Source organism: Eschrichtius robustus, chromosome 6 (assembly GCF_028021215.1).
Source record: "Eschrichtius robustus isolate mEscRob2 chromosome 6, mEscRob2.pri, whole genome shotgun sequence".
Taxonomy (NCBI): Eukaryota; Metazoa; Chordata; class Mammalia; order Artiodactyla; family Eschrichtiidae; genus Eschrichtius; species Eschrichtius robustus.
The window spans coordinates 12,117,526-12,134,993 of record NC_090829.1 but is presented as its reverse complement, the minus strand read 5'-3'; the positions used below and the strand labels follow the sequence as shown (position 1 = coordinate 12,134,993).

Genomic DNA, 17,468 nt, shown 5'->3' with positions numbered 1-17,468 from the left:
AATGAGACATCATTTTTGGTCAGTAAAATTGGTAAAGATGAAAGAAAAGAAAGTGACAATACCCATTGTTGGTGTGTATGCCCTGAAGTGAGCACTCTTCCTGCACAACACAAGGGTATATACGTCCTTGGAATTTTCCTAAGGACACTTTGCAATAGAGTTCAAAGCCTTAATTAAACATGTACATATTCCTTGACCCAGCTATGCTACTTCTAGAAATTTCTATGTAGAAATTAATTATGGTTTTATCCAAAAATGTCATTACATACAAGAATGTTCATTGCTGTGCTATTTTAAGACAGTGAAAAACTGAAAGCAAACTAAATATACAGTAATAAGAAGGTGGTCAAGTGAACTAAGGTATATACATTCAGTAGAATATTTTGAAGCTATTGAAAGTAACTTTGAGGGAAAAATATAATGACATGGAAATATGGCCATGATACATTGTTAATAGGGAAAAAGAATGTTTTTTTTCTATCTCCAGGACATTAATGATAAATATTTCAAAATGGTGGTATTATGGGTAATTTTTCTTTCCCATTTCCCATGTTTTATGCTTAGTCAATTTTCTACAATATCTATGCATAACATTTGTAATAAACGTTATTTTTGAAAAGAAATTAATTTTTTTCCTATTTTTTTCTTATATTGACTGCTTTATGAACTGAGACTCTGGTACAGCCAGAGCAACTAGAACAGATACCCTGTTTCTTGATCCTACTACCCTCTTGTCACTCTGGAGTTTTGCAAGAAGTCACCTGATTTTCAAACTGACATGGCCATATAGGTTGTTAAAATACTGAGCTCATCCTTTATTCTCTCTGCATTCTCCTTTCCCTCTTGCTGTTCTCCCTTTGTTTTAGCAGACAGACTAGCTATAGAATGAGTGCTTCAGGGAGCAGGAGGAATGTCCCTACATCTTCCTAGGAGGTCCCAAAATACTTTCAGGACCCCAGGTGCTTAAGCTGATGGTGTCAGCCCCCTTCTCTTTACTGAGCCCTTGAAGCTGCTAAAGGGTAAGAGTCCTAAAACCTCATACTTGCTTTCCTTGCCGTCCAGCTTGCCCCAGTGGCCCTGGATCTCCAGGAATTCCAGGTTCTCCCTAGTGAGACAAGGAGAGCTTCAGATCAGTAAAAATCAAACTTGGCTCCCACCATAGGACGTTCTGTTGGGGACACTAGTTGGGGACACTCAGGGTTCTCAGTGAGAGCTCAATGCTCAGTAAGCAAGGGAGTGTAGGAAACAAATAACCATCTTCCCAAAGGCAAGCAGGAAACACTAGCACAGCCCAAAGCTGGACTCAGTACTGCTTTCCAGTGCTATAGAAAGACTAAAGGAGAAGGGAAAGAGTGGAAAATTTACTCCAGGGAAAGTGGATTCATTTGCTGATTTATTCACCCATCCAACAGTTATTTATTGTCCTGGAAAAGGAACTGTTGAACATGCCCGATGTGGTCCTGCCCTCACCAAGAATACTCTGGTTGGAACGAGAGACAATTAGGCAATTCTATACTGTGTGATAAAGTTCAGGGTGCTGTGGCAGCAGAGAGAAGGGGACTCTAAGTCAGATTTGGTGGGGCGGGCAGGCTGGCTGCCTGAAGGAAGGGAGCAGGAATACTGAGGCTTAAAGGATAAGTTGTGTGAGCTGGAAGAAGGACCAAGGGAGGAGTGAGAATGGAGGAGGAAGGCACAGTGAGAAGCCTGGGAAGGCACACAGGAGGGAGATGAGCTAGGAAGCCTTAGAATTAAACAGGGTCAAAGGGTCTTCTAAGCTACTGGAAAGTTTGGGGATTTTCCTAAGGGTCATCTGAAGTTAAGACCAGTGACATAATCTGTGGGACTCAAATGAAAGCATGGGCCCTTAACTCAAAAGCAAACTTTCCAGACTGTGATAGCAGAGCTTGAGGCCAAGTAGGGGTGCCTTCTAAGCGAGGCCCCCTGTGTGAATGAATGGGTCCCAGGCCCACGAAGCTGGCCCTAGGGGAGGGAGCTGCTGAAAGGTTTTGAGCAGGGGAGTGAGATTCTGAACAGGCCAACGGTCTGTTCTCTAACGATCTCCAATAAGGACATTTCTGAGAAGGTAGGTTGAGTTAGACCGAGAATTGCATGCATGAACAGATCTGAGTTCTGACATCCCCCATGCCCCTGGCCGACTCTACCACCAAGTGTCTTGATGCATTCAGGAAACCAGCGAGTTGAGTTTATCAGAGTTGTTTCATGATAGGTGAATAAACCTTGTCTCTCCTAGTGAAATGGGGCAGTTTCAGAGAGGAAGGAAAAGATTATTGACAGAAAGCTGGTGAGTGGTTGATTGTGCTTGGATCGTGTGAAGAATTAAAATGAAAATCAAGAAAAAAAATGGAGCTACTATTTTCTCAGTATCTGAAATCTGTAAGAAATAACACTTACCTTTTTCCCCAAAAGTCCAGGCCTTCCAACACTCCCTTTATCTCCCACTGGCCCAGGAGCACCCTGAAAGAATATAGGAAACACAGATGTTGGTGCTACAGCAATTTGTACAAAACCTGTTAGATTAGTTTTGCTTTTCTTCTTGTCATTTCTAACAATTTCTTGATGCCTCCTTAACAAGAAACCCAGCCTGAAACCAGGTGACTCGGGCTACAGTCCTGGTTAGAGGACCCCAAGTCTTCATCGGCAGGGACATCGCTAGTCCAAATGGGGGCTTAATGAGAAATAAAAAAGGCACTCTTGACACAACACATGTTATTTCTGAATGTGGCAAGTTTGTTATGGACTGATTTTGTTAGAACAAGACTGTGCTGTCATTGTCACTTTTGTGCTCTGTGCCATCCACACATATAAAATGGGATGTCAAATGTGTTTCAGTTTCCCGATCTGCAAAGGGGCAAAACGGTCTTTCACAAATATGCTGGGAAGATAACTGAGCAAACATGGGTATCGCTTGCCTTCTAAACTCTCGCTATCTGAGCTGAAAAACTGAATAGATTCAGAACATTTTTCATATGAATCTCTCACCATCCAAACTCTCATTACTTACTGTCAGAAACTTGGGAATCAAGTAGTTTCAGAGGGTGAATTCAAAGCTGAACTTAAGAATCAAATAAATTTGGGTAGCGAGGGATCTTTGCAGAGTCCATTTCAAATATCTATAGTCAATGGAGATAGGCATGGCACTGATAATTTTTAAAAGTTAGAAAAAGCAGAATAACGTATCAGGTTTTGAAATGTTCAAGAGTCAGCAAGAGGTACATTCTTCTAAAGGCTTCCTTCAGGCGGATGAAGTGAGTTTGTGCTTTCCAAGTCAAACCCCCGGGAAGGAGAAAGGCGAATGTACAAGGAATCTGAGTTGTGCTAAAGATTTGTCCCCAATTTGTCCCAAGTTAATCCCCAAATGAAATACTCCATACTAGATAATATAAAATAAACTCTACTTGAAGATGTCTTTGAAGCAAGAGGAAAATGAAGGTTGGAGACCATTTATGGTACCATCTGAGTCACGCACCTGAGGTCCTTTGTGCCCCTCGTTTCCCTTCTCTCCTTTCCTGCCGGGAAGTCCATTTGACCCCTTTGGTGATAATAAAAGAAACACAATGCAATGAAGTCAATGAAAACTGACTTTCTTCATTAGCGCTTTTGAAACACCTGCATAGAAAAGCATCTATCCAGCCCTTCAATCAGCTTTAACACTGCGATTAAGCATGTCTCAGAAGAGGAGTTGAAAGGAGAGCCAGACTCAGTGGAGCAGCTCTTATGAAGGAATTTCCTGCCTGGGTGTAAGACCTCATCCCTCTGTGGCAGGGAGAAATGGAAAAGAGACTAAAAGGAGAAATAAAACCAATAGAAGAGGGAAGTGAGACATAAACAATAGGCAGATGGATTCCTTTGATGGGGCAGGTTACCTGGGCCAAAGTGCATCAATGTGTAAAAGAGAAAGCAAGTTAGCACAAAAGGACATTTTAGCAGCAGATCCCTATCAGAGGAATTAAAGCATATTTTTTTTGTCATATTTCCCATTAAATGCATGGATCTCATATGGTTCTCTCACACAGAAAGAAAAACTAGAGGTGCTGGTACTGTTTCTCATCACCAAAGCAGTAGCTGTAAGATGTTCTGGCTGCCCAGTGCAAATGGTGGTTACAGCCCCTGGGCTGGCCTTGGTTCACAGCCTGAGCATCAGAGGGACCCTGGAGGGGCTGAGGTAATGTCACCCCTCTCCCTAAAAAGTCTGGGGATGGATTTAGGCTGGTCCCATTGTTACTCATTCTAGAGGACACTAGAACCACTCAAGAGAATTCCAAATTCAGTCTTAGTATGAAGAATCTAGAACTTTCTAGAAGAAAAATGAACTCCTGGAAAGGTCTTAGGATGGACACATCTATGTAGGCAGATCCTTCCAGACAAGTTCAGGCTTAAAGTAGACTCCATCAGGTGACTATGTACCCATGTGTTGCAAACCATTTTCTAGGATGACCCTGGCATATTTCTGACATGGAAAAGAAACAGAGATGTCCTAATTCCAATGCCCATCTCACTAATGTTATGACCAAGAAAAAAATGCAGATGACACACATAGAGCCCTATCGGTGATATTGCAGAAGCACTGTCACCCCCTGTAGAGTCAGCTTTGGAAGAGGTGAATAATAGTTGCCAATTCCTAACTTTCCTTCATCGGAGTCTGTGTGCAGGACCTCACTTAAGAAAAATCAATTTGTTGATCTAGATACTGATTACTAACATAGTATTAAGGTCTCAATAATTCACTATGACTAAAATGCAGACATGATGCCAGGTATACACAAGAGCAAGCCTTTCTTCTATCAGTGAGTTACAAATTTTGACAGAGCAAAATCACCCACCCACAATGGGAAATGTAGAATCCCAGAGAAATGTACCATGGTGGACGGCGGAGGCAGCTTCAAATTGTCTCAGTTATTTATTTTTTATACAGAACTACATCTTCCCATCAGAATAACAGCATTATCAGTATTACAAATATTCCAACATACCTGTAAGCCTTGTAATCCTTCGGCTCCTGATGCACCTTTAAGTCCAGGGTTCCCTGGTTCCCCCTGATGGATGAGTTTTCAGTGTTAAGATTCTCTTCACATGGTTTCCATATACGTTTTCTCTTCATAGTACCTAGTGCTCCAGGGCTTCAGGGCATGGTACCCAGGAACTGTCTTGTCTGACTCTTGGCTCATGCCCTACTTGGCCTAGGATTGTACTCTTCCAAAATGTCTGAGAATTGAACTCCAGGTCATTTCTTACTCTAAGACAGAATTTCACTCTCTTGCAGTCAATGCCCAGGGTGTGTGAATAGCACAGCCTGCAGGGCTGCACAGGTCCCCTGTCTCTGAAGTGTCTGTGAAGGAGGCTTGCTTTAGGTCAGCCCTGTCCTGTGTCTGGCAGTCTAACTGATCCCCCAGTCAGTGGGGCTCATGTCCAGTGCTCAACACTTCCTACAGCAGCCGCATCAAACACTAACTCATTGGCAGTACCATCTGCCTGTGAGACATCTCCTTGGCCTCACCTCCCACAGAGGACAGGGTGGGGGGGAAGGATACTTACCGAGGCACCCTGGACCCCCCTCAGGCCTTCTCTTCCCTGGATCAGAAAAGACAAAATGTTAGTGTGTGGGTGTCTGGATGGAGACTCCTTAGAGGCAACCTGACCTGTCTTGTCCCTGACAGACAGAGTAATGAACAGCTCGCAGAAATGGTTTCCCCGAATCGCTCTCCAAAGACAAGTTTACACACTGGGCATTTAATTACCAACTAACATTTGGAGGATTGATCGCAAACCAACCCAAAAGTCATTACAGACCTAGCTCCAGTCTGACAACCCTGACAATTATCTGGGAGGCTGTTTGGAGAATGAAATCATCCTGAAGCACCTGTCTGATACCTCCCTTCTCCAGCAAATCCTACAAAGTACTGTCTGCTGATCAGAGGTTTCCTGCATGAGAACAAGCTGTGCCATATCCGTCTCTCTCTGTCCTGGGTCCCTGATGGTATCTTAGGGGGGAGTACAAACTCGTTATACACAGTGCTTCCCATGGGCCCACTGGGGTTAGACTCCATGGAATTCTCCAAGGAGGAAATGGCTGATGGGGTCAGGTCAGCTCTGTGCTGGTCCAAATGCCACCATCAGCGTTGTCTGAGAAAAGCTGGTCTGAAGCTAAAATCTGGCATCACCTCTCCAGAAGCTACCTCAAGTTGCCAGTGCAGGCTCTCCACCTAGTGGCTGTCTCTGCTTTCCAGAGGGTAGCCAAGCAGGAAGAAGATCCAAGCCCCAGATCCTAACTTTCTCCCTAAATAGCAATGATGTCTGCTCTCACCCCTCACCTCCCACCTCTGTCTCGATGAGAGAGCCACGGAACATCTCACCCATTGATCTACTTTGTGTAGTGATAAACAACTATGATTATTTTATGTACAAAACAAATACTTAAAAATTCTTCCTACATTCACTTGGAAAGGTAGCCATGGAAATGATTTCAGAGCAGCAGTTTTCTTTCAACTGCCCAGCTTCTGAACCTCCTTAGAATAAAACACCTGACCAAATATCACCTCACCAGTTTGGCTGATGATTAGAATTCTTCCACGGAGGTTCTACCCCTCGATTCAGGTACTCTTTGCTTTTAAAGTGCAAATACCCTTTGGGAGAAGTTACCCATTGTAACTTGTCAGCCATTTGTACCTTGATGTGACTCACAGAACTCTTGACAGATGAAAGCAGAGCAGAAACAGTAAAGTTTGAAGCCACTGTTTCCATGATGTCATAATTCTGTCTACATTAAAAAGCAAGGATAAAATAGCATTCCTATTTTAGTAGCACAATGGTTAGGGATGTGTCCTCAGAAGTCAGACAGCCTTGAGCTCACCCCTGCCCTTTAAAGCCTGGGTGGCACAGAGCAATTGCACAATAGGTCTGAGCCTGGCTGATTAGGAGTGAGACTCCCTGGGTTCAAACCCCAGCTCTACCATTTACCTATCCTGATCCTAGGCAACTTGTCCAAGGTTTCTTGCTTTTTCTCATCTATAAAATGGATATAATGATAGTATCTACCTGATATATTTGTTATGAGGATTAAACAAATTAATATTTGAAAGTGATTTGATTAGGACCTGGCACAAAATATGTGCTCTAGAAGTATAAATACTATTATTTATATGTATTCCTTGTGCCTGACAGGCCAAAGGCAATGGGCCTGGAACATGGTTTCAAATGCTCTGGTTCTTAGTACATGGATCCGTTGCTTTGTCAATAGCTGGGGCAACAATTAATTTACACAGGTTGAAATTCTGTCATGTGGGAGGAGATGTCTTAGGTTTGCTTGTGTTTTTAGAATTTGTCATCCATTTAAGATCCTCTGACCATCATAGAGAAGTCTAGCCTTCACTGGAAAGGTGAAGGAGGGTGTAGAAAAGCCATTGTTTTATATCCATCCATGTTGATTTGTTTAATTACAAAGGAGAAGATGGGCAGGAAAGTGGGTGAGAATGGGGGAGGGAGGCTGAGAGCCTCCTGTCCATGGAGTGACTTAAACTCATTGGCTGGTTTGTCCAAGTAATAATCCCTTACCCCACCCCACTATTTTTTAAAAGTGCCTGATTAATGATGACAGTTATAAAGCTATTTCAAACTAAAAGTATTTTCTCTTAAACCAACAAAACTACATATTTGTCTTTAAAATTTATAGCATTTAGTTCATCTTGCTGCTCTCCTGCTTCCTCTGATTAACTGTAATTCTCTTGTATGGAGAGGAGGGCAAAGTCCCAAAGAATTTCACCAGAAGCACTGGGAGGCCTAAGCCATCCAACTGCAGACCCTTTCCCTTAAGAACTATGAGTCAAGATAAACAAAGGCAAGAGGAACTAAAATGTTCATCCACTATCTCTCCCAGAGGGAGAGGCAATCAGCCACAGCTTTCAAAGTGGTGAGACGATTCCAAGTTTGTGACAGAAAAGGAAGCCAAGTATTTTCAGTGTCCTCGTGAACAAAACTCAGGGCCAAATCTACATTTGGACATTATTCTCTTTTGAGAATAATGAGTGCATGATGAAAGGGTTTCTAACACATTATAAATATCCTCTCTAACTTTGGTAGTCCACAAAGGGAAAAGTGATTTCTTGGTTGTTCCTTAAAAAGAAGCAGAAATCCAACATTTCTGTTTTAAGCTTGATATCACATGGGATGCTGTAAAATTACCACAGCATCTTCAGGTTGCCACCGGTTTGGCCCTAATCGCCAATGTTTTGGTTTATTCAGGAAGAATTTATCTGTGATTCTTCTTTCCTTTGGTGACATATGAGGAGGAAGAGAGCACATTTACCTATTTCTTAATATTCTACAGAAGCTCAAAGATGCTAAGCTACTGGAGGAAGGTTTTTATGTGAAAGTCACTGGCTCCCTCCAAAGACATTTAAAAGTTTCTGGAAGGTGGAAAGGGAAAGGCAGACTGTCACAGTGGTTCTCAACCAGGGGCAATTTTCCCCACCACCACATCCCGCATTACTCTCGACTACATTTGGCAAGATCTGCAGGCATTTTTGGACATCACAACTGGGGAGGAGTGGGTGCTACTGACATCTAATGAGTAGAGACCAGGGATGCTGCAAAACATCCTATAATGCACAGGCTAGCCCGTCACAACAAAGAATTACCTGGCCCCAAATGACAACAGTGTCAGTATATCTGCCCTGGATCAGCTAACTGCAGCGACACATATTCTGAATGCCTCTTGGCATCTCCAGGTGATAAGGAGGGGAAATAAATGTCCACGGAAATACTTACCCTGCTCCCTCTGGAACTAGGACTGCCTTGTGTCCCTTTCGGGCCGGTTCTACCCTAGAAACACAATTGTTCCCCCAAGATCATAAGGCAAAAGATTCTGAGTAAATGACAAAGACATCAGCATAAAAATCTCAAGCACTATTAAAACAGAACAAATGTGTCATGCCAGAATGTTTCTGCATATTAACCCTATTGGGTATATATCCATTAAAGAGGAAAATGGTATAGCAACACGCACTGCTAATGACCAATTTCCCCATATAATATCACCTGCTAGAAACTTAATAACTTTGCCTATAGAGGTGTAACCTACTACAGGCATACCTTATTTTAAGAAAATAAGGCTCTCTTAAATGGGAACTTAGGGGTGATTGTTAGAAAAACTGTTATGTATTTTACTAAATTAATTTAGACTTTAGGAAAGCCTCAGCTCGATAACAGAATTAATCAACTCAACATATATGTAAAATAGATCCAATTACTTGTCTTCCTTGTTTTCCTTTGGAGCCCTTTTGTCCTTTGATGTTATTGCTTTGTCCTGGATTACCCTAGAGGAAGATTTTAAAAGTACTTTAGAATCAAGAAATATCAGGTTTGTTTTTTTTTTTCTCAAAATGGTACAATATTAAGAACTAAACTAATTTGGGTTAAGTAATGAGAGGTGTGAGAAAATTCTCCATATTTGAAACTCACAAATTAAAAAAAAAAAAATGAAACAATATTTCTCCAAGTCTGAAGGAGGCTTAGTGATAAATGAAGAATTAAAAGAGTGCTTGCTGAAGCTATGGCGAATTTTCCCTTCTCTGTACTGGCAGCTTCACTGATGCACTCATCCAAACATGCTTATGCCAGTCTCTCAAAGGTGTAGTAAGATTCCCCTATAATCGAGTCTTCAAATAGGGAATCAATAAGGTTAGAAAACCGAGGGAGGAGAGAAGATGGCGGAAGAGTAAGACGCGGAGATCACCTTCCTTCCCACAGATACAGTAGAAATACATCTACACGTGGAACTGCTCCTACAGAACACCCACTGAACGCTGGCAGAAAACGTCCGACCTCCAAAAAGGCAAGAAACTCCCCCTGTACTTGGGTAGGGCAAAAGAAAAAAGAAATAACAGAGACAAAAGAATAGGGACGGCACCTGCACCAGTGGGAGGGAGCTGTGAAGGAGGAAAGATTTCCACGCACTAGGAAGCCCCTTCGCGGGCAGAGACTGCGGGTGGCAGAGGGGGGAAGCTTCGGAGCCACGGAGGAGAGCGCAGCCACAGGGGTGCGGAGGGCAAAGCGGAGAGGTTCCCGCACGGAGGAGCGGTGCCGACCAGCACTCTCCAGCCCGAGAGGCTTCTCTGCTCCCCCTCCGGGGCGGGCGGGGCTGGGAGCTGAGGCTCGGGCTTCAGTCGGATCGCAGGGAGAGGACTGGGGTTGGCAGCGTGAACACAGCCTGAAGGGGTTAGCGCACCACAGCTAGCCGGGAGGGAGCCCAGGAAAAAGCCTGCAGCTGCCGAAGAGGCAAGAGACTTTTTCTTCCCTCTTTGTTTCCTGGTGCGCGAGGAGAGGGGATTCAGAGCGCCGCCTAAACGAACTCCAGAGAAGGGCGCGAGCCGCGGCGATCAGGGCAGACCCCAGAGACGGGCGTGAGACTCTGGGGCTGCTGCTGCTGCCTCCAAAAAGCCTGTGTGTGAGCACAGGTCACTCTCCACACCGCCCCTCCCAGGAGCCAGTGCAGCCCGCCACCGCCAGGGTCCCATGATCCAGGGACAAATTCCCCGGGAGAACGCACTGCGCGCCTCAGGCTGGTGCAACGTCACGCCGGCCTCTGACGCCGCAGGCTCGCCCTGCCTCCTCCGTACCCCTCCCTCCCCGCGGCCTGAGTGAGCCAGCACCCCCGAAGCAGCTGCTCCTTTAACCCCGTCCTGTCTGGGCGGGGAACAGACGCCCTCAGGCGACCTACACGCAGAGGCGGGTCCAAATCCAAAGCTGAACCCCAGGAGCTGTGTGAACAGGGAAGAGAAGGGGAAATCTCTCCCAGCAGCCTCAGAAGCAGCGGATTAAAACTCCACAAACAACTTGATGTGCCTGAATCTGTTGAATACCTGAATAGACAACGAATCATCCCAAATTCAGGAGGTGGACTTTGGGAGCAGGATATATTAATTTTTCCCCTTTTCCTTTTTTTGTTAGTGTATATGTATATGCTTCTGGGTGAGATTTTGTCTGTATAGCTTTGCTTTACAATAGCTTTATTTTACTTCACTATATTATAGCCTCTTTCTTTCTTTCTTTCTTTCTTTCTTTCTTTCTTTCTTTCTTTCTTTCTTTCTTTCTTTCTATTTTTTCTCCCTTTTACTCTGAGCCGTGTGGACGAAAGGCTCTTGGTGCTCCAGCCAGGCATCAAGGCCGTGCCTCTGAGGTGGGAGAGCCAACTTCAGGACACTGGTCCACAAGAGACCTCCCAGCTCCACGTAATACCAAACGGCAAAAATCTCTCAGAGATCTCCATCTCAACATCAAGACCCAGCATCACTCAATGACCAGCAAGCTACAGTGCTGAACAACCTATGCCAAACAAGTAGCAAGACAGGAACACAGCCCCATCCATTAGCAGAGAGGCTGCCTAAAATCATAATAAGGCCACAGACACCCCAAAATACACCACCAGACGTGGATGTGCCCACCAGAAAGACAAGATCCAGCCTCATCCACCAGAGCTCAGGCACTAGTTCCCTCCACCAGGAAGCCTACACAACCCACTGAACCAACGTTAGCCACTGAGGACAGATACCAAAAACAACGGGAACTACAAACCTGCAGTCTGTGAAAAGGAGACCCCAAACACAGTAAGATAAGCAAAATGAGACGACAGAAAAACACACAGCAGATGAAGGAGCAGGGTCAAAGCACACCAGACTTAACAAATGAAGAGGAAATAGGTAGTCTACCTGAAAAAGAATTCAGAATAATGATAGTAAGGATGAACCAAAATCTTGGAAATAGAATAGACAAAATGCAAGAAACATTTAACAAGGACGTAGAAGAACTAAACAGGAACCAAGCAATGATGAAAAACACAATAAATGAAATTAAAAATACTCTAGATGGGATCAATAGCAGAATAACTGAGGCAGAAGAAAGGATAAGTGACCTGGAAGATAAAATGGTGGAAATAACTACTACAGAGCAGGATAAAGAAAAAAGAATGAAAAGAACTGAGGACAGTCTCAGAGACCTCTGGGACAACATTAAACGCACCAACATTCGAATTATAGGGGTCCCAGAAGAAGAAGAGAAAAAGAAAGGGACTGAGAAAATATTTGAAGAGATTATAGTTGAAAACTTCCCTAATATGGGAAAGGAAATAGTTAATCAAGTCCTGGAAGCACAGAGAGTCCCATACAGGATAAACCCAAGGAGAAACACGCCAAGACACATATTAATCAAACTGTCAAAAATTAAATATAAGGAAAACATATTAAAGGCAGCAAGGGAAAAACAACAAATAACACACAAGGGAATCCCCATAAGGTTAACAGCTGATCTTTCAGCAGAAACTCTGCAAGCCAGAAGGGAGTGGCAGGATATACTTAAAGTGATGAAGGAGAAAAACCTACAACCAAGATTACTCTACCCAGCAAGGATCTCATTCAGATTCGATGGAGAAATTAAAACCTTTACAGACAAGCAAAAGCTGAGAGAGTTCAGCACCACCAAACCAGCTTTACAACAAATGCTAAAGGAACTTCTCTAGGCAAGAAACACAAGAGAAGGAAAACACCTACAATAACAAACCCAAAACATTTAAGAAAATGGGAATAGGAACATACATATTGATAATTACCTTGAATGTAAATGGATTAAATGCTCCCACCAAAAGACACAGGCTGGCTGAATGGATACAAAAACAAGAACCCATATATATGCTGTCTACAAGAGACCCACTTCAGACCTAGAGACACATACAGACTGAAGGTGAGGGGATGGAAAAAGATATTCCATGCAAATGGAAATCTAAAGAAAGCTGGAGTAGGAATTCTCATATCAGACAAAATAGACTTTAAAATAAAGACTATTACAAGAGACAAAGAAGGACACTATATAATGATCAAGGGATCGATCCAAGAGGAAGCTATAACAATTGTAAATATTTATGCACCCAACATAGGAGCACCTCAATACATAAGGCAAATACTAACAGCCATAAAAGGGGAAATCGACAGCAACACAATCATAGTAGGGGACTTTAACACCCCACTTTCACCAATGGACAGATCATCCAAAATGAAAATAAATAAGGAAACACAAGCTTTAAATGATACATTAAACAAGATGGACTTAATTGACAGTTATAGGACATTCCATCCAAAAACAACAGAATACACATTTTTCTCAAGTGCTCATGGAACATTCTCCAGGATAGATCATATCTTGGGTCACAAATCAAGCCTTGGTAAATGTAAGAAAATTGAAATCGTATCAAGTATCTTTTCCGACCACAACGCTATGAGACAAGATATCAATTACAGGAAAAGATCTGTAAAAAATACAAACACATGGAGGCTAAACAATACATTACTTAATAACGAAGTGATTATTGAAGAAATCAAAGGGGAAATCAAAAAATACCTAGAAACAAATGACAATGGAGATACGACGACCCAAAACCTATGGGACGCAGCAAAAGCAGTGCTAAGAGGGAAGTTTATAGCAATACAAGCCTACCTCAAGAAACAGGAAACATCTCGAATAAACAACCTAACCTTGCACCTGAAGCAATTAGAGAAAGAAGAACAAAAAAACCCCAAAGCCAGCAGAAGGAAAGAAATTATAAAGATCAGGTCAGAAAAAAATGAAAAAGAAATGAAGGAAACAATAGCAAAAATCAATGAAACTAAAAGCTGGTTCTTTGAGAAGATAAACAAAATTGATAAACCATTAGCCAGACTCATCAAGAGAAAAAGGGAGAAGACTCAGATCAATAGAATTAGAAATGAAAAAGGAGAAGTAACCACTGACACTGCAGAAATACAAAAGATCATGAGAGATTACTACAAGCAACTCTATGCCAATAAAATGGACAACCTGGAAGAAATGGACAGATTCTTAGAAATGCACAAACTGCCGAGACTGAACCAGGAAGAAATAGAAAATATGAACAGACCAATCACAAGCACTGAAATTGAAACTGTGATTAATAACCTTCCAACAAACAAAAGCCCAGGACCAGATGGCTTCACAGGTGAATTCTATCAAACATTTAGAGAAGAGCTAACACCTATCCTTTTCAAACTCTTCCAAAATATTGCAGAGGGAGGAACACTCCCAAACTCATTCTACGAGGCCACCATCACCCTGATACCAAAACCAGACAAAGATGTCAAAAAGAAAGAAAACTACAGGCCGATATCACTGATGAACATAAGATGCAAAAATCCTCAACAAAATACTAGCAAACAGAATCCAACAGCACATTAAAAGGATCATACACCATGATCAAGTGGGGTTTATCCCAGGAATGCAAGGATTCTTCAATATACGCAAATCAATCAATGTGATACACCATATTAACAAATTGAAGGAGAAAAACCATATGATCATCTCCATAGATGCAGAGAAAGCTTTTGACAAAATTCAACACCCATTTATGATAAAAGCCCTGCAGAAAGTAGGCATAGAGGGAACTTTCCTCAACATAATAAAGGCCATATATGACAAACCCACAGCCAACATTGTCCTCAATGGTGAAAAACTGAAACCATTTCCACTAAGATCAGGAACAAGACAAGGTTGCCCACTCTCACCACTATTATTCAACATAGTTTTGGAAGTGTTAGCCACAGCAGTCAGAGAAGACAAAGAAATAAAAGGAATCCAAATCGGAAAAGAAGAAGTAAAGCTGTCACTATTTGCAGATGACATGATACTATACATAGAGAATCCTAAAGACGCTACCAGAAAACTCCTAGAGCTAATCAATGAATTTGGTAAAGTAGCAGGGTACAAAATTAATGCACAGAAATCTCTTGCATTTCTATACACTAATGACGAAAAATCTGAAAGTGAAATTAAGAAAACACTCCCGTTTACCATTGCAACAAAAAGAATAAAATATCTAGGAATAAACCTACCTAAGGAGACAAAAGACCTGTATGCAGAAAATTATAAGACACTGATGAAAGAAATTAAAGATGATACAAATAGATGGAGAGATATACCATGTTCCTGGATTGGAAGAATCAACATTGTGAAAATGACTCTACTACCCAAAGCAATCTACAGATTCAATGCAATCCCTATCAAACTACCACTGGCATTTTTCACAGAACTAGAACAAAAAATTTCACAATTTGTATGGAAACACAAAAGACCCCGAATAGCCAAAGCAATCTTGAGAACGAAAAATGGAGCTGGGGAATCAGGCTCCCTGACTTCAGACTATATTACAAAGCTTCAGTAATCAAGACAGTTTGGTACTGGCACAAAAACAGAAATATAGGTCAATGGAACAGGATAGAAAGCCCAGAGATAAACCCCCACACATATGGTCACCTTATCTTTGATAAAGGAGGCAAGCATATACAGTGGAGAAAAGACAGCCTCTTCAATAAGTGGTGCTGGGAAAATTGGACAGCTACATGTAAAAGTATGAAATTAGAACACTCCCTGACACCATGCACAAAAATAAACTCAAAATGGATTAAAGACCTAAGTGTAAGGGCAGACACTATCAAACTCTTAGAGGAAAACATAGGCAGAACACTCTATGACATACATCACAGCAAGATTCTTTTTGACCCAGCTCCCAGAGAAATGGAAATAAGAACACAAATAAACAAATGGGACCTAATGAAACTTAAAAGCTTCTGCACAGCAAAGGAAACCATAAACAAGACCAAAAGACAACCATCAGAATGGGAGAAAATATTTGCAAATGAAGCAACTGACAAAGGATTAATCTCCAAGATTTACAAGCAGCTCATGCAGCTCAATAACAAAAAAACAAACAACCGAATCCAAAAATGGGCAGAAGACCTAAATAGACATTTCTCCAAAGAAGATATACAGATGGCCTACAGACACATGAAAGAATGCTGAACATCATTAATCATTAGAGAAATGCAAATCAAAACTACAATGAGATATCATCTCACACCGGTCAGAATGGCCATCATCAAAAAATCTAGAAACACTAAATGCTGGAGAGGGTGTGGAGGAAAGGGAACACTCTTGCACTGTTGGTGGGAATGTAAATTGATACAGCCACTATGGAGAACAGTATGGAGGTTCCTTAAAAAACTACAAATAGAATTACCATATGACCCAGCAATCCCAATACTGGGCATATACCCTGAGAAAACCATAGGTCAAAAAGAGTCATGTACCAAAATGTTCATTGCAGCTCTATTTACAATAGCCAGGACATGGAAGCAACCTAAATGTCCATCGACAGATGAATGGATAAAGAAGATGTGGCACATATATACAATGGAATATTACTCAGCCATAAAAAGAAATGAAATGGAGGTATTTGTAATGAGGTGGATGAAGTTAGAGTCTGTCATACAGAGTGAAGTAAGTCAGAAAGAGAAAAACAAATACAGTATGCTAACACATATATACGGAATCTAAGGGAAAAAAAAAAAAAGGCCATGAAGAACCTAGTGGCAAGACGGGAGTAAAGACACAGACCTACTAGAGAATGGACTTGAGGATATGGGGAGGGGGTGGGGTGAGATGTGACAGGGTAAGAGAGTGTCATGGACATATATACACTACCAAATGTAAAATAGATAACTAGTGGGAAGCAGCCGCATAGCACAGGGAGATCAGCTCGGTGCTTTGTGACCACCTAGAGGGGTGGGATGGGGAGGGTGGGAGGGAGGGAGATGCAAGAGGGAAGAGAAATGGGAACATATTGTATATGTATAACTGATTCACTTTGTTATAAAGCAGAAGCTAACACACCATTGTAAGGCAATTATACTTCAATAAAGTTGTTTAAAAAAAAAATTTAAATGCATAGCTGCAAACGTAAAAAAAAAAAAAAAATAAGGTTAGAAAACCAATAAGCAAAATTATGGAAATTTCATTCCCAAAGGAACTTGAAAGTCTCAATATACATAAGGATGAATAAGATGGTATTTTAGTTCCCATCTCTGAATTTTTGACATAATCAGCCCAAATCAGATGCAGGTTTTCCCCAAACCAATAAGCCTCAGTCAACACCTACCACCCCTTCCCAAGACATGCCTTTTCCTACAGGTTAGCAGGAGACACAAGAAGTGTGGAGTAAACTACACAGTTCAGAGCCACTTGGGCCCCAGTAACTTACAGTATCCCCTGGGAAGCCCTTCTCCCCATATCCCCCAGGATGGCCTCTGGAACCTGGGCTGCCCTGAAAAAAATAAAATGAGCTTCTGGGTTAGCTTATAGGAGGGTGTTAAAATGTCATGGGTCGTGGTGTTTGGAGGGGAGAAAATCAATCAGACAAAATGATCCATGTTCCTCTAACCCAGCCAGATTCCCTTTGACCTCTCAAGCAGTACAAGGTCCAGTTTTAAGCCTATAGTCAGGATTATTTATAAAAAGGCTGGGAAAAGGGAAAACTTCTTATGGTCTAGCAGAGTACTGGCCAGCAGAACTTTCTGCAGAGATGGAAATGTTCTCCATCTGCACTGTCCAATATGGTAGCC

At 42.1% G+C, this 17,468-nt stretch overlaps 1 protein-coding gene across 1 annotated transcript in view; it reads right to left on the bottom strand.

The window, feature by feature from the left end:
* COL6A5 (collagen type VI alpha 5 chain) overlaps window positions 1-17,468 on the bottom strand; it is a 124,468-nt gene that overhangs the window by 66,234 nt on the left and 40,766 nt on the right. The window contains exons 17-24 of the mRNA XM_068545894.1: window positions 17,108-17,170; window positions 9,264-9,329; window positions 8,782-8,835; window positions 5,554-5,589; window positions 4,992-5,054; window positions 3,488-3,550; window positions 2,413-2,475; window positions 1,043-1,105 (exon numbers count right to left, since the gene is read on the bottom strand). Of these exons, the coding sequence (XP_068401995.1) occupies window positions 1,043-1,105; window positions 2,413-2,475; window positions 3,488-3,550; window positions 4,992-5,054; window positions 5,554-5,589; window positions 8,782-8,835; window positions 9,264-9,329; window positions 17,108-17,170 (471 nt within the window). The remainder of the gene's footprint in view (window positions 1-1,042; window positions 1,106-2,412; window positions 2,476-3,487; window positions 3,551-4,991; window positions 5,055-5,553; window positions 5,590-8,781; window positions 8,836-9,263; window positions 9,330-17,107; window positions 17,171-17,468) is intronic.